Source organism: Chrysemys picta, chromosome 8, assembly GCF_011386835.1.
Source record: "Chrysemys picta bellii isolate R12L10 chromosome 8, ASM1138683v2, whole genome shotgun sequence".
Taxonomy (NCBI): domain Eukaryota; kingdom Metazoa; phylum Chordata; order Testudines; family Emydidae; genus Chrysemys; species Chrysemys picta.
The window spans coordinates 58,493,956-58,515,143 of record NC_088798.1 but is presented as its reverse complement, the minus strand read 5'-3'; the positions used below and the strand labels follow the sequence as shown (position 1 = coordinate 58,515,143).

General features: G+C 40.6%; 1 protein-coding gene across 5 annotated transcripts in view; it reads left to right on the top strand.

Moving 5' to 3' along the window:
* The window catches only part of RASAL2 (RAS protein activator like 2), a 273,501-nt gene that overhangs the window by 13,637 nt on the left and 238,676 nt on the right, over positions 1-21,188 (top strand). Inside the window, exon 2 of one of the 5 annotated variants that reach the window (XM_005304207.5) lies at positions 17,650-17,700. The exons of 3 other annotated variants lie outside the window; for them this stretch is intronic. In XM_005304207.5, the coding sequence (XP_005304264.2) occupies positions 17,650-17,700 (51 nt within the window). Of the gene's footprint in view, positions 1-17,649; positions 17,705-21,188 lie in introns of all 5 variants that reach the window. One more of the 5 variants, XM_042851221.2, reaches the window with a different exon arrangement.

Genomic DNA, 21,188 nt, shown 5'->3' with positions numbered 1-21,188 from the left:
ACGATTCCTGATGTCAGATTTGTGTCCGTTTATTCTTTTGTGTAGAGACTGTCCGGTTTGGCCAATGTACATGGCAGAGGGGTATTGCTGGCACATGATGGCATATATCACATTGTAGATGATGGCGTGGCTGATGTGATTAGGTCCTATGATAGTGTCACTTGAATAGATATGTAGACAGAGTTGGCATCGGGCTTTGTTGCTCAGAACACTGAATAATAGTGAGGTTTCAGCATAAAAGTAGAGGGTTGAGCCTAGTATTCAGTCTCTTCAAGGTATTGAGCAATTATTTAATTGTTGCAGCTGATGACCTCTTTATTAATAATGCTGTGCCTGAGAGTAGAAAAAACGTCTAATTTATCTAATGGTACGGCTATACTTACCCGCTGGTTCGGTGGCCAGCAATCGATCTTCTGGGATCAATTTATCGCGTCTTGTCTAGATGCGATAAATCGATCCCGGAAGTGCTCGCCGTCGACGCCGGTAATCCTGCTCTGCGAGAGGAGTAGGCGGAGTCGACGGGGGAGCCTGCCTGCCGTGTGTGGACCCGCGGTAAGTATCTTTAAGTTCGAACTAAGATACTTCGACTTCAGTAGCTGAAGTTGCGTATCTTAGTTCGAACTGGGGGCTTAGTGTGAACCAGGCCTAAGGTATTCATCACTGTACTATTTAAGCACCTCAAAAACGTTAATGGATTTATCTTCAAAATGCTGCTATGAAGTAGAGAAGGATTCTTTACCTGCTGGATAGATGTAGACATAGTGTAAATAAGGCACAAATAGATCAAGTGACTTGTCCAAGGACACGCAACAAATTTGCCAATGGAACTTAGATCTCCTGAGACCTAATCCAGTGCTTTATTTGCCTATTTTAGATGACACAGTTTCATGTTTGGGACTGCCTTTAAGTCTGTTTCTTTCCCTTTGTACTGTCACAGCTGTTGACAATCATCTGAAAAGCATCTGAGGCCTTGGCTACACTGGTGCTGTACAGCGCTGCACCTTGCTGCGCTCAGGGGTGTGAAAACGCCCCCCCCCTTCCGAGCACAGCGAGTACAGCGCTGTAAAATGCCAGTGTAATCAGAGCCTGCAGTGCTGCACGCTTCCTCGCAGCGCTGCAAGCTACTCCCCTCAGAGAGGTGGAGTACATACAGCGCTGCGAGAGCTCTCTCGCAGCACTGGCGGCGCGACTACACTCGCGCTTCGGAGCACTGCCACTGCAGCACTGTGAAGTCCCGAGTGTAGCCAAGGCTTAACACTCCCTAGATTTAAGCCCTGGAAGGGAGATGTTCTCAGTGGGGAATGCATCCCACACTTTTGAGCCAACAAAGCCCAGGTTTGTTGACCTGCAGGACACAGTGTAAAGCTTATCTACTCAGAGTGATAATGGACTGATTTAAGGTGATGATAAAGGAGCTCAGTTCAGCTGACATTGGTCAATGTTTGCTTACATTTGTACGCCTGGTCAGACACTTAATTGGTGCATTTTATACATTACTAAAGAAATGGGCAATTTTTCTTTGATACATTTTCTGATAATATTGTCTACCAAGGACTGAAATTGTAAAACCCTAAGGTAAAGATGATACTGGCAGAATCACTTGCCATACATGCCTGACATCTTTTTACAGACATTTTAGATCCTCTGCCAGTGGATAATGCTTTCAGATTCAGTGGTGCTTGCCAGGAGGCTTGACTGACAGCAGTTTTCCACAGTAGTTGGGAATTTTGTCTGATCTTGTTTAGGAATATAGCACAGAACAAGAGTAATAAAAATGAAGTAAGTTGAAACGGAAGGCTTACTGAGTGGCATGTTCTCTGTGAAGTCACTGCAGCTGAGACACTGCTTCAAAATAGCCAGATTTGTTATGTTTCCTAGATTGGTTGAAAGGGCTGTGAAAAACTTATTCCATACAGCAGATGCACAGCAAACATACAGTATTGATTCCCAGTGGAATATCACTGCATTTTTTTTATTGGTTGTTTGTTTAAGGCTTTTCTAGCACCATTTACGTCATTACAGAAATGCATCTAGCAATAACAAATGCACTATACTATGTCTCCATTTTAATGTTTGTTTACAAATCAACAGATACTTCATAGCTTCTTTTGAGAATTGGAAATGAGAAGGCAAGAATAGTATTATGCTACCCAGCTACTATCAGAAGTAGATAGTAATGACATATGGACATGAGAAGGTTCTGTCCCACTGCAGCATGTTGGAAGCACTTGCATATCTCGTCATGCCAATGAAGGATGATGATGATGATTGTTTACTTGGTAGTATTTCCATGAATTCCATTGAGTTCTTCCTTCCTCCATTAGCCAAGACCCAGTGGATTAAAGTGTAAAATAGCCTTTCCTTTCTGAGTATAATGGATTTAAATCCAGTTTAAGTTGGCATTAGAAGAATTTTGTGACCTTGCCGAAGTGAATATTTGTCTGCAACAAAAGGTTGTTTTTCAGTCTTCCAAAGTTGACCGCCTTTCCACTTGGAGAGGTCTTGCACTGCAGTAAATGACATTGCAAGTAAAGATCATGTGTACTGGTAGAGTTGTGTGTAGGAAGGGTGTACAGAGTTTTTCTGTACTGTGCCTAGTTCCATAAAGTGCTAGTCTTTTCTCATTTTTATTCACTCAAATTAAGAAGGAAGTCCCCCAGATCCCATCTTTTCCAGCACAGATAGGCCTCAGGAAGTGGGGCATGAACTTTGTTAGGAATTCTAACCTGTAGTCAGTTGGTGTAAATGTCCACTAGAGACTAGAAGGAGACCATCCAACTCATTTTCCTTTTGATTGGGATACGAACCAATTCTCTAAAGGTGAAATCCGCCTACTGTGCTACTTAACCTCACTGAACGATTATTTAATTGAATTATGTGTTCCTGATATGCACTGGTCAGTGCTGTGAACTCTGCCATGGTTCTGGCCATTAGAAAAGCATAAGAAAATGACCTAATAGTGATCCTCTGGGTGTAGAAAACAGAAACTGGATTCTTACATACTCAGGTTGGCAACAGTTTGCAGCAGAGGCTGCAGCTGATTAGCTACTGCTTCACCAGTAGGTATTTCCTTAGATATTTCAGCTGCCATATTTAGTCAGCCAAATATTCTATAAACACAAAATCAATTTATAAATCGATCTTATCCCCTTCGGGGCCTGCTAAGTGCAGTTTGGGAAGAATCTTATATATATTTTTTAAAGAGACTGGTATTCATCCGAAGAAGTGGGCTGTAGTCCACGAAAGCTTATGCTCTAATAAATTTGTTAGTCTCTAAGGTGCCACAAGTACTCCTGTTCTTTTTTTGGTATTCAGTAAAATTTCGTCGATAGCTTTTTTTTTAATGACGAGTATCAAATGGGTTATGAATACACACTAAAAAAAGTGCAGTGTTCCAAGCTGGGAACAGTAGCAATTTGTAAAGGAAAACGTAGAGTACATCACTTACTACACACTCATATTTGTCCCTGAAATGTCCTACCAATCAAAATGTTGCTAACTGTACTTTTGACATCTATTTATAATAACCGTTTGAGTCCACAGCTGACACAGCATCCCTTTTTTGTTTCCAGATATTTATTGATGCGGCTTCTTCATGATCTGCTTGATGTTCATTGCTTTAGGATCGGTTTCTGCTCTATTTCAAAGTGGATACGTTCCTTTCATAGAAGGAAATCTTATCTGACTAGTAGATTTCCATTTTAACCAGTATGTTTTTAATATAGGTAGATGCAAACTTGGACATGAGTTTGATGTAGCCTATCTCTTACTCCCAGGATTAGGTGTTTTCTTAGGGCAACTTCTTTCCTTCCTGATCTCCATCATTGATCATTGTGAATTTTTGGGGAAGTGGAGAGAATGGGATGCATGGGTTTCTTCAAAGCTGTCATTTGTTGTTACTATGAATCAGTTAGCCTTGTACTCTAAGGAAGTTGACTCATTTCTTATTTTCTCCAGAGACCAGCTGTGTCACATGCCTGTTACTGCAGCCACTTGCACAGCCTAAAGAAGGGTCCTCCTAAGGCCACTCTTGTTTGGGGTTGCTATTACTCTGACCCTGGGCTGTACTTATTCCTCCTCCCCACCCCCCCTTTTCTGTAGTTTCTTCCAGTGGTGACTCAGTTCAAGGCTTTGAGCCATATCTCTTGTGAGCTTATGGGGCTTTTCCTTTGTATCTGGGACACCAGGCATGTGATTATTTGTCTAGGACACTTAGAGAAATCAGTGTAAGTGGTACAGCTGTGCAGTGTTCAACAGCTACACAGACTTTAGTTAAGTCTCATGGAGGAATTAATATCTCAAGGTATTGGATAACCTTGGAAAATAGTAGCTCACTCCTGTAATTTCACCAAATAGATGTAGTTGAACACAGTACCTAATGGTGTCGTCATCTTCAAGTAAACTTTATTTTACATTGCTTTCTCTTGCTCTTTACTTCTGCATTGTGTTTGTAGGAAACTCCATAATATTCTGGTTTCACATTTTAATAAGAACGTTCATACTGGGTCAGACCAAAGGTCCATCTAGCTCATTATTCTGTCTTCTGACAGTGGCCAATGACAGGTGCCCAGAGGGAATGAACAGAACAGGTAATCATCAAGTGATCCATCCTCTGTCGCCCATTCCCAGCTTCTGGCAATAGAGCAAGAGGTGAATGTAACCCACCACCACCACCCTTGCCAGAGCCCATTAGCAGCTCTACTGACTGAGTTGTCAAGAGGGATCACTAGTGACTGCCTTCTCTACTAGGAATGTGCTGCTTCTGTAGCATGGTAGTAGCACTGCTAGCCTGACAGCAAAGAATTCAGCAGGAGACCTGAATTCTGATTTCCGCTAGGACTCCAAATTGGGTAACGGCTGGGCTGCTGGACAGGGCAGCTATTTCTCTCCGACACTTGCCAGCAGAGTGTTGGGTGAAGGAGGGACGCTGTTTATGTTGAAGGCAGACATTGCCAAGTTAAAGGCTGCTGCTAAAATGGGCACAGAATATGAGCACTTTCAGTAGTAGCTTTGTAAATTTTGATCGTTTAATATTATACATGTCCCATCGTGAGGAAAACAGTAATATTTTATATTCTTCTCTACAATAGCTCCCCCCCCCCCCCCCTGCCCAAACCTTTTCTCCCATCCCCCTTTCTTACTTGGAAACTGTACAGAAGCTGTAATGAAGAGCTGGCACACAATTCCAGAGCTCTGAATAATCATGTTCCCCTTAATGTTATGACCAGCCATTGTGGGCACTATTCCATCTATCTCTGTCTCTTTTTTCCCCCCCTCCTCCTTTCAAACCTGATTTCAAACCCTAATGCTGTCAGTTTTGAATTTATTTAAAGAGGAACTGACTGGCTCTCTTTGCTCAGTTGTCCCTTGACAACAGAAGCCCGGGAAACATGTTTAGTCTATTTTTCTTTTTGAAAAGTACAAATACAATCTAAGCCAAAAGTAACTTATTGAGATTTCCACAAAGGAATTCTCTTCTGCTTGGCTCATAATTGTGTAGATACAAAATTAAAGATTTAAAGACCCATGAATAATTATTTATGTTAGGAAAGACGTTCCAAATGAAACAAAACATATTTTTTTTAATAATGCGACACTTCCAAAGAGTTCTGCACCTGCCACCACTCTAAATTTTGAACTGTTCTCTTCCAAATTTAGAGACCAAATGTTTCTTTGGAAATAGGTAGGAAAATAAGTTTATGGGGCAAATTAATTTGCACGTGATTTTAAAATGTAGTTTGCTTCTGCAGATGGTATTTGAAGTTACTTGGAATGTAGACCAGCACATGCTAGGGCAGCCCCTTAGCTTGTGGGGTGACCACTCTCTTGTCTTCCAGCTGTTTTCCAAGTAATTTATTTGATTTTATCACCTGGCTTCTTTGCCTCATCCTTTAGATTTGTTCTTAATACTCACAGTAAACTGTGGGTGGCGAGGCAGGAGGTGAACAGCTGCACTTAGCAGCTCCAATAAACGACTTTATGAGAATTGTTTTCACATTGCACTAATACCATAGGCCTATAGCCAGAAACGAGTGTAGAATAGGAGAGAACGTGGCCATTCCCATTCTCCCTCCTTGCAGCGGGGAAAGAAGGCTCTGACTCAGTGGTCAGGATAAAGGAGGATAAAGTGAATTGTGTGTGCATTATACGATGGCTTTCAGGCTTTTAAGCCCTTTGTCTGAGGCCAAAAATCTTTGTGCTTTTCAGCAACTTGTAAAAAGATAGTATTATGGGATAGAAGGCGGGGGTGCATTTTCAAGTAGTTCAGGAATAAGTGTGAACTTCCTTAGAATTGTAACTATCTGAAACATCTTGTCAACTCTTAGGTATTTGGTGAAGGGGAGCGTGATTATTGAGGAACAATATAGCTATTTATGTAGGACCTAACAAAATCAGTGTTTACTCCATTTCTCACTGTCTCCCCAGCTCTGCAGCCGTCCTCACTGTAAATAAGTGGACACGTCCCTAAATTATGTTGGCATTCTTGAGAAGGCTGGTGTACAAAGAATTAAATATTTCCCTTAGCTGCATTGCAAATATTGGGAAAATTATATATGTTTGCCAAAAAAGAAGACAGTCATGAGAGATTTTACTGCCAAGCTATAGGGATATTCTAAAAGTGCGAAAAATGAAAATTAATATCAAAACCTTCCTTGTTTTCAGTTTTTTGGAAAGAAATTACTGTAGTTTGAGATAATTAACTTTTCTGTGGGTGGAGAGCCTCTAGGATCTCTTGTTGTTTCATTTACTTCTCCCCGCCCTCTTAGATGTCTCATTATGATAATGGTCTTTATCCTGTGAGGACTGTACATAGCTTCCCTTGTGCCCATCAGTGCAGATCTGACCATCAAGCAGAGCAGGACTTTAAAATACTTAGCTAGAGGATTAAACCTATGAGTCATAAGTAGGCATGTGAGATTATGGGAGTGTACCAAGCGACTGTCTACTGCCAATGCCATGAGGAGAAGCTTAACCAACCCCAGAGTTGCTGAGGAGGAGGAGGGTACAGAGATTCTTACAGGGTTGCTGCCTCTTTGGGACTCCATTTTCATGGGCGCCAGGTTTGTAAAATTTTTGGTGGTGCCCAGAATGGGTCCGCAAAGCTGTCCCGTCCATAGCACGGACTGGGGCATCTGCCCCAGGCCCCGCTCTTTGGGGGGCCTCCACGCTTCAGGGGGATGCAGGGTTCAGAGTGGCCTGGAGGGTTAGCGAGGGGCCTGGTGCTGGCAGTAGCGAGCCACCCGTCCCCAGCCAGCCCCACTCCGCCCTGTCCCGCTGGCTCCCAGCGTTGCTTGCTGCTGCCAGCACCAGGCCCTCCGCTAACCCCTCAGGCCACCCTGGACCCCACGTCCCCGTGAAGCCTGGGGCTTACCAAAGCGCAGGGCCCGGGGCGGTTGCCACAGTCTGTCCTATGGATGGGACGGCTCTGAAAATATAAGCCCAAACATTGGTGGAGCACGGGCACCATGGGCCCATATAACTTGCCGCCTATGTCCATTTTCCATATCTGCTTTTGGTGTCTAGGTCTCTTTAAATTTATCCAAACTCCCATTTTACTTTCTCCTGGCTATTTGAACAGAGTTCTGGAAATGCCCTGCAGTCATTAGTGAGCCACATTTTGAGAATCTCTGAATTAGGCCAGAGGGGAATCTCTTTCAAACACTGTAGAAGAGCTCCTGTTCCTTCTCCATATATCTTAGTTACTTTAATATTCTTATCTGTAATTAATGATATTCCAAATTACTCTTCCTCTAGAATACACCCTTCATGGACTTCCAAGGGCAGTCTTCATTGTTTTTTTGGGGGGTGAGGGCAAGGCTGTCTTAAAACATTAGCAGATTAAAATCACTTTAGTTTTGTTTTTTGTGAGGAAAAGGTTAATTAAAGAGACTCTGATTAGTGTTAGTTGTCTCTTGTGAACCTTATAGCTTATCTGCAATCGTTGTGTGTTTCATTGGAGCACTTCCAGCTGTATTGTAATTACATGGGCATTGTTAAGCATTGGATGCAGTCACCTGATTTTTTTTTAATGCATTTACACAATCTGCGCAACTCTTTGCGAAGAGGGGTTGTTCAAAATCTTTAAAACTACTTTTTTCTTAATAAAAATCAATTCGGCATTCAAGAGCAGCCCTCCGGTGACCAGTTGGCAAGGACATGCAATGGAGAAAAGAAATGCTATAAGGAAACTGTCATTAGTTTCATACTAGGGGTATGATAGGTGTCCCCATGGTGAGGAAGGGAAAAAGAATCTATTTCAAAAATGATCTTTGAACACAATGTGCTTTTAACAGCAACCTTGTAAATGAGGGTTCAAAATATGACCTTAGTTCTGTGTGTTGTAGTCCAGGTTTAATGTTAAAACGGGTAGGTGTTGTCAGGAAAGTAAGGCAAGAGAACAGCATTCTTAAAAATCTGAACTGTTCCTAATTCTGTTTGTTCTATTGTGCTTCCCTTCACTTTGCAGTTCAAAGGCATTTTGAAGGGAGAGATTGAAATACCTCATTGTGGGCTTTGATAAATCCACCTGCTGATGGCATCAGATAACTGATTTATCATCTCTCACAGGTGGCAAATCACCTAGACTTGTCTGCAGGACAAGTAAAATTTTTAATGATAGCAACAGGATAGCTTAAAAATTGTGCTGATCATGTAAATCCTGTTATCTCTGTAATCCAATGGAAACTTTCTGAGCTTTAAAGTGACATCAAATTTGTCTGAAAACATCAAGTAGTAACAGATATCAGGATTTTCTTTCTCAGTTCATTTTAAAATCCTGTTATCTTTGTCATTTTAAATCTCAGTATCATTTAATAGAGCAGGAGGGGAAGAAGGGGGGAATATAGGAAGTCCCCATAATAGGAATTTAAATTCAAATCCTTCCTCACAAAATAACTATTTTAAAGGATGCCAAGTCAATTTGTATAAGAAACACGATTTGACTGGTAATAGAATCTTTAAAAAATAAATAAAAAAACAGAGTGTTAATAATAAAGTTGGCAACCTACCACACACAGTGCAAAATACAAAGGAAGCTATGCTCAATCTTAAAAAGAAGTCTCAATAGTTTTATTTAGTTTCTAAGCTCTTTGGACTGTCTACTATTCTGTACAGCGCCTAACACAATGGGGCCCGATTCTTAGTTGGTTCATAGGTGCTACCATAATAAACATAATGCCCTTTCTTCCCTCACATGCTTCAATTTTTTTAATTTGAGTTATCAGAAATTAGCGAGACTAAATGATCTAACACAGGGGTGGGCCAATTACGGCCTGGGGGCCGCATCTGGCCCTTCAGACGTTTTAATCCGTCCATCGAGCTCCTGCTGAGGACCAGGGTCCAGGGCTTTCCCTGGTCTGGTGCTCCAGCCGGGGAACGGGGTCAGGGACTTGCCCCACTTTGCGCGTGCTGTGGCTCCATGCGGCATGTCCCCCCTCTGGCTCCTACATGTAGGGGCAGTCAGGGAGCTCTGCACACTGCCCGCCAAGCATTGCCTCTGCAGCTCCCGTTGGTTTGGAATTGCGGCCAATGGGAGCTGCTGGGTGGTGCCTGCAGACAGGGCAGTGCGCAGAACTGCCTGGCCACGCCTCCGCGTAGGTGCCAGAGGGGAGACATGCTGCGGCTTCCAGGAGTTGCTTGAGGTAAGTGCCGCTCGGAGCCTGCACCCCTGACCCCCTCCTGCGCCCCTGCCCCAGACCTGATCCCCCTCTCACCCTCCAAATCCCTGGAGCCCTCACCCCCTCCCACACCCCAACCCCCAATTTCGTGAGCATTCATGGCCTGTCATATAATTTCCATACCCAGATGTGGCCCTCGGGTCAAAAAGTTTGCCCACCCCGATCTAACAGGTCTCCTCCATCCCCACTGGCACTGCAGGGCACTTACTGTTCTGTCCAGTGTAGTTTGATGTTCCTAGTTAAGATGCTTCCACTGTTTTCCCTTGGTACGTTATCCCACAATTTAACATCTGACATTTTTTGGTTAGGGAATGTTTTAGATTTACTTTATTAATCTCACCTAATTTTGACTTGACACTGCCATAAGTAGCTCTCCCCCGCCTCCTTGGTTTTTACATGGTTTGGATGTTTGGAGAACACCTAGAGTCTCCAAATACTGTGCCAAAGCCATCAAAATTTGGAGACTTGCACAGTGGGGTTTTCTCTGTTACGATATTTTTTTTAACCTGCTATTGTAATAAGACACTTGTGTTTACTAATTAGTATGAGTGAAAGAGTTTAGAGAAGTTGTTTTCTTTGTGCAATTTACTATCTTTTGTAACAAATTGTTCACTTTGACAGCACTTTTTCTAATCAGTTTGACTGTTGCCTATTTATAGTTGGTTTTCCATGTGGATCTTTCACATAGCAATGGGGAGAAAATGAGACATTAAAAATGGAAAATGAGAATGTAGTACCACAAAAATTGGTATGATTTAGGGGAGGTGCAATATGCAAAACTACTTCAGATTTTTTTAAAAAGTTGACTAGAATTCAAGTTGACTGTCTACCTTTAAGTAATTCTTTGCAGCTCACTGATTATTTGTGGTGCCATCTTGGAGTTCACTGCAGTTTGTAAACAGTCATTTTCTGGTAGTGAAGTGCTCAGAAATGAACATGGTATTCCATGTGTGGTCCCAGCAGACCTATTTTATGTGATGTGGTGCTTCTTCATGTGCATCCAAAAATTGCATTGGCCTCTCTCTTTTTTTGCTGTCTGATAGTGCAAACTCATGTTTAATTTGTTGTCCACCTTCACTTTCAGCACTTCTAGTTTCCAGGTTTCTATCCTATCCATTATTATGAAAATTAATCCCAGTGTGCACCTCACCACTGTCCAGTACACTGCCTTCTGGAAATAAAATAAAATACCATATGAGCCAAAATGTATTCAATACAGTAGTTAAAAATAGCCCTTGATTTCTAAGGGTATGTCTATGCTGCACCTAGACACCCATGGGTGGCCCATACTAGCTGAATTGGGCTTGTGGAACTCAGGCTAAGGGCCTGTTTAATTGCAGTGTAGACTTTTGGGCTTGGACTGGGGCCCATGCTCAGGGACCCCCCTCCCTCCACAGGGTCCTATAGCTCAGGCTCCAGCATCTACACTAATTGTGAACATCTAGTTCACTAGATGAACATCTATACTAATTAAACAGTCCCTTAGCCCAAGCCCTGTGAACCTGAGTCAGGTGGTATGGGCCAGCTTTAGGTTTTTAATTGCAATGTAGACACACCCTAAGAGTCTGCAGTACTGTATTCTTGTCATGTGAATATGTGCATGCAATATGTGCTTTTTAGTAACTGTCAATTGAGCTCTGCTTTTTAGGTGGAGAGAAGCTTCAGTGTAGTTATGTTAGTATTGCTTCCAGAGATCATAGTAAGTGGGTTTAGAAAATACAATACATCTTGATTAGTCCTGATGATTCCAAATATTTTTAAAGCCCACACTAGATAGCTGTGAAATAAAAAGTAGAACTACCACGTTACTACAGTGATAGGATTTTTTTTGCTCACATACATTTGATAGAGCGGTCCCTGGAGCTGGTCCCCAGGGCCAACTGCCTTGGGCTGCCAGAGCAGCGGCTGGTGTGGCTGGCTGTGGAGCCGCTGCAGCAGCGGCCACCTGAGTGGCTGACCCCAGGGCCACCTGCTTGGGCAGCCCTGGGGTCAGCCACACTGGCCGCTGCAGAAGTTAGGGAGGTTCCAGAAAGTCCCAGAATCTGTGACTTCTGCGACCTCTGTGACAGGCATGGAGCCCTAATCACTGTCTATAAGTACTTACATGGGGAACAAATATTTGATAATAGTTCTTCAATCTACCAGAAAAAAATATAACAAGATCTAATGGCTGGAAATTGAAGCTAGACAAATTCAGATTGGAAATAAGACATTCATTTTTAACAGTGAGGGTAATTAACTATTTGAACAATTTCCCCAAGAGTTGTAGTGAATTCTCCATCAATGGCAATTTTTAAATCAAGAGTGGATGTTTGTCAAAAAGATAAATGCTCTAGCTCAAACAGGAATTAATTCAGAACCTGTGTTATGAAGGAGGTCAAAGCAGATGATCACAATGTTCCCTTCTGACCTTGGAATCTATTAATCTACTTTTAAAAACACTAGAGTAAGGCAACGATTTGTGTCCTCCCCTCTTTTTAGAAATTGGAGAATGAAGTTTCTTGGTCATTTAATTGATGGAGCAGATCAGTGAAAACTGGGAGAAATAGTTGAATCATTAAGTTATAGCAGTTTGGTCCATTAGCTGGGCTGTCATCTTTTTCCACTGGGATTTTAGCTACAGTATATCTGTCTTGTGGAAGATTAAGGATTTAAATGTTTACAGCTTTTTCTTTGCTTCCCAGGACCCTTGTGCTAATCTAAAATAGGATATACACAGAAATATGCTTTCCAATATAATAAATATGAGTTTAGCAAGCAGATCTCAGACCCAACTACCTTAATTTACTCTGCTTAGGCTTCTGGTATGGGCTGGTTCATAACTGAAATGTTTTGTTTCTACTCTTGGACTGTGCACCTCCAGCTCTCTGCTGTAGGTCAGTTACAAAGTGTGGAATAATGTGTGGCTTGATAGCCGAAGAGGAACATGTATTGGAAGTGGTGCAGAAACACTAGAGAAAACTCTGTAGAGCAGCTGCCTCAACTTCGTTTAGCTGCAGAAAAATATTCACCTCCAGCATTTTGTTGTTATGGTGGAGGTAGTGAAAATGCTCTTTCTTGCACCTAAACCTGCTTTTTAAGGATCTGCAGAGGATACAGTAGCTATGCATTGCCCTCATCCCCCATGATATTGTTGCATGTCATACTGACACTGGAGAAAAGTTGGAGAAGATGTAAAATGTCATTGATTTTTTTCAGCGTTTTTTAATATTTATTTTCATGCTTTTGACCGTCATTACCTGACAAAATGAGTTGGCTCTTTGGCTTTCCCTTTGCTGGAGTTGATGAGAAGTGTTGTCCAAAGAGGAAAAACTGTTCATTGGCTTTTGCTAATAAAATAAATGACTAGCGTGTGCTGTGTATTAACTATGAGCACTTAGTATATCTGAAATTAACGTTTGTTCTATCTGTGGCTTTTTAATAGCACTTCAATTGTTCTTGTAACTGTATTTTTAGTACGCATTAATTGTGAAGGGTTGGAAAGGAATTTCTTAACCTCCGTGTCAATTACAATAACTGGTGTCCTGCATTTTCTTTCTCTCTCTCTGATTAGCAAACCTGCCTGTGAAATTAGACTTTCTTTTTATCCTCTCCACTCCCTTCTCACACCTATCTCCCTCCCCACCCCACCTAAATAAATAAACCTAGCTAGACATGAAATAACAGCCTACCATCCATCTTTCCCAGGATTCTTTTTGTGAAACAGTGAACTGTTGCAAATCTGGCTGCCATTAACAGGTTTACCATGTGGTGGTTTTTAATGAGCAAGAAATTATTTTGCCTGCTTTTTGTCTGTCTTCTATGGTGTGAAATTCAAAGCTTCATCACTAGGAGGAAAATAAAAATATCTTGCAGATAACCAGTGTGGCATTAAAGATACTAAACGCTGCTTCTGATCATAAAGAAGACTCACTGAAAATATTTGTTTTAAATATAATCAGATCATTTGTAATGAAATAAGAACCTATCACCTTGACAGTGTTAAGAGTGGGTATCTAGAACCTGTTGAGGAACATAAGACCTTAAGGATGCTGTGGGGTAAGTTCTATCAAAAATAATTCGGTTAAATGTACTGTGGCTGAACTTGACTTCATATGCATGCCACTGGATTCTGCATGCCCTTACTCTTGCTCTGCAGCACTGGCAATCCGGAGCGCCTGCTGGAAAGTATCATGACATTAAGAACACTTGTCATTGTTACACCGACAAGAAACTTCATTTTAAAGTATTTTTGTTCCTTTAATACACACACCTTAAACTCTGTTTTTAAAACTAGTCAGTTTTCCTTTTTGAGGTGCCTTCACTCACAATACATAGCAGGATGTGGCATATGTAGCCAACAGACTGGGCTTGAGTGCTTTTCTTTGGTGGTGTTCAAGACTTTTAATATTAGCGACTTATCAGGCTTATCTGTATACAGGCGAGTCTCATCTTACGCACATTTAACATGCACGAATTCAGCTTTGCGCGGTTGGCAAAAACAAAAAAACAAACAAAAGATAGAAAAATAACAATTTAAATACTGTACCTGTAGTGCGGGCAATTCCGCCCGCCATTACACTCAATGTAATTTTGACTATATGCGATTTTTGCGTTACGCGCTGACAGCGGAACGTAACCCCAGCATAAGATGAGACTCGCCTGTACACTGCAAATCAATCCGTGTATGCAGAACCTATTTAAAAAAGTGTCTGAAATATGATTTGATCAGCCATTGTGGTCAGAGTTTCTTCAATAAAAGTGTTTTCAGTTGTTTCAGGGAACACTGTTACTAGTCCAGTATAGACAGGGCTGAAAGACCATGTTAGGGGAGTTGTAGCAAGGCCCTGGACAGAATGCAAAACACAGTTAAGTCCTGCCTTAATCAGGGTTGATAAAAAACAATGATTTAAAAAAAAAATCTGATTTTTTTAATTTAAATTGGGTTTTTTTGATGAAATGCTTTTTGAGGAAAAAACCTATCTAAAGATACATTATAGCGCAAAGATATCTCATCCTGGAATAGGGATTATAAATTCTAATTCTATAGTATGAGACAATATATTCATGTAATGTTTAAGAAAAGTTTTGTAAATGAATTCCAATAGTTCATGGTTAAGGGACCCAATTTTATAGGGTTCTGGGGGGCTTCTATTTAGGTTAATCTTCCTATCTACTCAATGGGACTCAGTGCTCAGTCTAGAAGATACCATCAGAGATACTTAGTTTTGCAGTTCTCAAACTGTGGATTTGTGTCTCCAGAGATAACATACTTGTTAACAGCCAAAAATGTTTAAAAATAAATAAATAATATATAGAGATGAGAAATAACAGACCTCAACCCTATTGTCCCTCTGCAAATTTGTGTATACACGAGTCAATCCCTTACCTCTCTCTAAAAGTGCAAAGTTTCAAAAAGTTCAGTGAATAGAAGATTGTTGGGGGTGGAATAGATCTGGACAAAGAGAAGAAGTTTGGAGATAAATGTGAGAAGGGAGGGATGGGCATAGAAACAAAAGTGAGACTGTTTGAGCAGCATATTCCAGAAGCCTTGAGGTCTTTCTAAGCAGGGTCGGCTCCAGCTTTTTTGCCACCCCAAGTGGCGAAACGAAGGGAGGGGGAAAAAAAAAAGATAAAGCCGTGATCGGTGGCACTTCGGCGGCAGCTCTACCGCTCCACTTCATTCTTCAGCAGCAATTCAGTGGCGAGTCCTTCGCTCCGAGAGGGACTGAGGGACCCTCCATCGAAGACCTGGACATGCCGCCCCTTTCCATTGGCTGCCCCAAGCACCTGCTTCCTTTGCTGGTGCCTGGAGCCGCCCTGTTTCTAAGTGTAGCCTTCATTGATTTGAGATCTACCATACCATTCTCTCACTAGAAGGGAAAACTTATCATGGCAGCAGGCTATAAAAGAGACCCAGTTTGGGAATAAGAACCATTCAACAAATATATGTTTGCTGATGACGTTTTAAAGAAAGTCTCATCAGTGAACTGGTGGAAGTCACTTAAGCACTTGGATTCAGAGACTGTTGACGCGATAATCTCACTTTTAACAGCAGTAGCTTCTTCTGCTGGTGTAGAAATAATATTTTCTTCCTTTGGACTAATTCATTCCAAATTGAGAAATCGTTAGGAACCTGAAAAAGCAGGAAAGCTTGTTTTTCTTTTCCAGATTATGAACAAACAGGAAAATGAAGGTGAAGATGACTGAGTTAGCTGCAGAAGCCAAAGTTTTCTCATGTTGACCTGGCTGACATAGTCAATTTAATTTTTGTTATTTTTAAAAAATATTTCATTTAACTATTTTAGTTAAAAACAATTTTAACAAAAACAAACCTGATTTTAAAAAAGTGAATGTTTAATTAAATTCAAAAGTTCATATGCTTGTTTTGTTAAAATATTATGTTTGCTGTTGAACAAAAATCCAGAATACATAACATTGTGGTTTTAGTTAAATAAAACAATTTAAATGTCTGGTGATGTTCTCCTAATACAGCATGGCAAGAAAATCATCCAAATATTAATGATTAACCTTTTGAATTGGAGATATTTCACCTCCCAATGACTTCATAAATATCTGCTTCGTTTACCTTTGGTAAATGAAATAACCAAACAATCCTTCATTTTCTGATATAGCTGTAAAAACTAATCTGAAAAGTTTTCAAAATAAATCACTTAAATATGTATAGTGTGTACCTTCTAAAAATGAAACCTACATCTATGTCTTGAGTTGTGAAGAATATGTTTTAAGGTTGTAACACCGAACAAGAATGCACTTTCATGTAGAAATCCATGATTAAATCAAGTCTCCTGACTGGATTTAAATCAAATCCACCCTGCTCTTAATTGAAAATGTTTCAGTCATGTTGGGAATAAATTATTTAATGTAGATGGGTCCTAAGTGCTGTGTACAGCAGTATTCCCAATGATTAGTGTTCTGAATATATATTTCTGGATATTCATTTTTGACCTCTTGTTTGTCCCTGTGGTCTTCGCAGCATTTTTTCAATAGTGCTCAGTATTGGTATATTGTAACTCCAGGCACCCAGCAATTAACAAGGCAGGTCAAAAGCGATTTCTGGTTTGTCTGCACTGACCTGCAGGACATTCTGTGGATGGTACTTCACAGAACAATTATCTGAAAATCTGTGAGCTGTCATTTAGGATTGACCAGCTACCTTAAAGCCATTCTGGATCACTTACCTTGAATGGTGAATTTGTAGAGCTTACTTCCTCTTCATAGAGAGTACAAATCTGCCAGTTCCTGTATTTCCCAGCAAGAGGTTTTTTTAGTTTTAATTCCCTTGTCATAAACACAGTAATGAAAGTCGTCCCTGCCTCCTTGTCCATCTGTACAGGATTTGCTAGAAGAGCAGTTTAAATGCCAGTCTGTGCTCTCTTCATCTTTGGAAACCGCCATCTCTCGCTCATCTTCAGGGGAGAACTATCAAATTTTAATATTCGTAAAAGTCAAGAGTGGATGGCACTGGCTAGATACAGGTCTAGTATAGGCTAACGGCTATGCAAATTTTCAAAATTTCACCCAGTCCACCTTGGGCCTGATCTGCAATCTCTTGCTAATTTGTTATTTTCCCTAACTATTATTTGACTATTAGTCCTTCTGATTACCCTATTGCTGACAAACCCAGGTTTTTCCTTTTTAGCTTTGTAGGGCCAATATACTGTAGTTACAGCTTGGTGAGCTAGATTCTATCCCTTCTCATGCATGATTAACTAAATTACCAATCAAGTGCCAATTACAAAATCTCTATTACTTTTGGTGATTTCAGAGGTGATTAAACAACAATTAATTTTCATATCCCAAGCTGACTTTACGAAGTTGGCGGTTATAAAAATCAACCCAATGTATAACTAGATCAGGAATCCGAAAAAGAATATTCATGGAACCACCTCAACACCCTTTACAGTCACTTTTCGGATTGCAACTGCACTTTTAAAAGTAGTTTTACCCCTCCCCCCATTCTCTTTTTCAGCTTGGGTTAAGAAACTGAAGAATCTTAAATGGACAAGGACAGTCACTGATAGTACGTGAGTTTTAGGACTTGTCTTATTAATTCACACCCACTTGTGTATACAGAAGATTAGATTTTTTTTTTTTTAAATCAGTGAGTTTTCAAGCTCACTTCAGGAGTCCTCTATTTTTCTGTAGGTGTGCATCAGTGTTATTGTCCAGAAAAGATTATGTATTGGTTTATATAGTTGGTTTGAGACAGTTGTGTGTTACTGTTGTAAATCTAAGTTTATGTGTATACCATATTGCATTAGAAAGCCAAAATAATTAGATGCCTGTCTCATTTCTCTGTAGATGATTGTACAAAGTTATACATTTTCTCTTCCCATGACTACTGCATTTGAGTGAGTGGTTAGTTAAGCCAAGTCTAGTTGCTGGTATAGCTATACTGGCAAACCCTCCTAGTGTAGGACCAGCTTATTACTGGTAAATGACTGCTTATTACAGTTTCCCAAGCAAAATAAGCTATAACAGCAAAAGCATTTTTTGGTCATTATAACTGCACTTACACTAGGATCTTTGCTGCTATAGAAATGTAATTTAAAAACAAAAACTGTAAAGCAACATTGCTATAACAGCAAAAGTTTCTCGTGTATACCTACTCATAAGCACCTTTCAGAACTGCTCCAGGGCATGGATTTTATTATCCACATGACAAACCCAAGACTTGATCCAGTTTAACATCCCTTCTCTCTTTAAAAAAAAAAAGAAATTGGAGACAGGAACATCATTTCTTATAATAAAAGCTATTGCTAAAGTGCTCATTGCTACTTCCAAGAAAAACATCTGTCTGATGGAGGGTACTGGTAATCAAATAAAGACATAACATGGCTAAAAATTCTATGGTTAATTCTAAGCAAGAGCAGCAAAACTCAATGGCAGTGGCCATAACTTCATGGGGTTAAAATTTAGCAGATGAATGAAGTGATGCTATCTGGCTAAAATGCTTTTATGCTTTTAGCCATAGTGACTAACTTAATTCAAGAATGATCTTAATTTTTTATTCAAGCATATATTTATATACTGTATACAGTGGGTAAAGAGTGTATATACTGGATATGTATACACACACACACACACACACACCCCTCTCGGTATGCGTCTTTCCATTTCCAATCTGGGTAGAGTAAAGGACACAGTGTGACTTGAATTCTAAAAGTTTTAACCTTAATTTTTCTACTCTGGATTGTATCTGGATATGCTGCCTCTCCTATCTAGGTCATCAGTTAAAAACAGACTCAGGATTTTAGTGACCAGAAGGCATTACCATATGAGAGCTGATTTAGCCTATGTAAAATGGTTCTGATCTCAGTTCTGTTCCTGTTGGTCAGAAACAATGCTGCTGTTAGTCTTAGCAAATGCCAATGATTAAATGGCAGTGAAGAAAGAACTGCACTGTTATCCTAGGTGTTCTGTCCAGGTCAGGATTGGGACATAGTGGCAGGGCAGCATGTAGAAAGCTTGCACTTGCTACTGCCTGTTCTGTCCCTACTCTTTAGAGAAGGGAGTCAGTCTCCAGGGACTGCTAGTTTGACTTGTTTCATGAGTGATAAATTTGCTTACTGCCTTTTGATGTTCTGTGATGCTATTTATTGATCTTATTGGACTCCTCGTTGGAACACAGTGGTGGTGTTTTGTTTGCCATTCTATGGCTGAAAGGATTGGTTTTCCCTCCCCTTCTCATTTTCATACGTGTCTGAGTTTGTGGCTTGCCTCTGGACTTGCCCGTTTGAAATCTGAAAAAGTTAACAGAATATGGGATAATTAAAACTGACTTCACCTTGCAAACAAATCAATGGCAATCATAGTGCCCTTCCCAGAACTGGGTGTGGTGGTTGAACTAAAACGTGTCAGAAGTACAAAGAGAACAGAGTCCTACTGTTTACTGGAAGACAAAAAAGATAATTTCTGAAGACTCCCTGTTTGTACTGGGATATTTATGCTCTTATTGCACAGTTTCCCTCTCCTTTGTTTTCTGGATTCTCTAAATAAGGTAATCTTACAAGGATCCTTTAGGCTCATTTTCATTTGAAACTTATCAAAGCATCTGCTTCTGACTCAAATGGAAAATTTCAGTGTTTGTGATGACTTTACTTGGAAATACTTCCTTGCATTTTGTTCCATCCCCTGCCTCTTGTTCAACTGGGAATGAATAAAGTTCTGTAACTTCTATCTTTTAAATTGAGTCGGAAATCTGGAGCAGCCAGAGGAGGAATGGGTGGGCGCTCACAGTAGTGGGAGGCCATTTTTGAAGAGGGAATTCCTTAGCCAATCACCCAAGTATCTTATTAATATTTGGCTTATAATTATATATGTTTTTATTACCATTTCCCTCCGCCTCTCTTCCCACTCCTTTCCATTGTTTGTTACTAGGGTTGTCAACTTTCTGATTGCTGAAAACCGAACACTCTTGCTCCGCCACCTGCCCTGCTTCTTTCTCCGAGGCCCCACTCACGCCTCGCCCCCACCCCACTCCCCCGGGACTCACCTGCTGCCTGCAGAGCCAGACTTGGAGGAGCTGATACAGAGCCTGCCCAATCTGGGCACAGTGGGGGGTTGGTCCCGGAAGGGGTTTGAAGTCTTTAAGTGAAGAGTGGATGTCTTTCTAAAGGAGATACTATAGTTCAAACAGAAGCTATAGGCTTGATATAGGAATTAATTGATGAGGTTCTCCAGCCTGTATTATACAAGAGATTAGACTAGATAATCATAATAGTCCCTTCTGACATTAAAATCTATGAATCTAAGAAATATAGAGTGGGAGGTGGAACCTGATTGGGGCCCTGGGCATTACTGTGATAAAAGTAAGAAGGAAAGAAAAGCATGAGTGAAAATAGAACTTATGATCATGGCTTTTTCTTTGCAATAAATATTATAAATAATGAAATTCACCCCAACCATACTTGGAGTGCTCTGCCAACAAAATAAAATTACGGAATGCTAGACTTTATACAAAATAGTTAGACTCTTGAAAAGAAGCGGTGGTTTTAATCCTTCTTCCCTAGAATTTGAAGGAATGGACTGTTGTGAGGAGTCTAGCTCCGTTTTTGGAGAGCACTTTTTCCACATTTGATTATACACCTCTACCCCGATATAATGCAACCCGATATAACATGAATTCGGATATAACGTGGTAAAGCAGTGCTCTGGGGGGGCGAGGGGGCAGGGCTGATACTTCGGTGGATCAAAGCAAGTTCAATATAACGCGGTTTCACCTATAACATGGTAAGATTTTTTGGCTCCCGAGGATAGCATTATATCGAGGTACAGGTGTAGTACATGGGCCAGGATGTAAATTGGAGACTTCATAATGTCCTTAATCTGCAGCAGATCTCCCACTGATGTCAGCGAGAGCTTTGCATAAAGATCAACAGTAGAATAAGACCTTATTTGTTACTAATTTTTTTTTAGCTGATCTTATTTGTCTCATTCAGCATTACTCACTGGGAAAATATGCTCTCCATTAGGACCACTGCTAGTCCTACCCTTTTGTTCATTTGT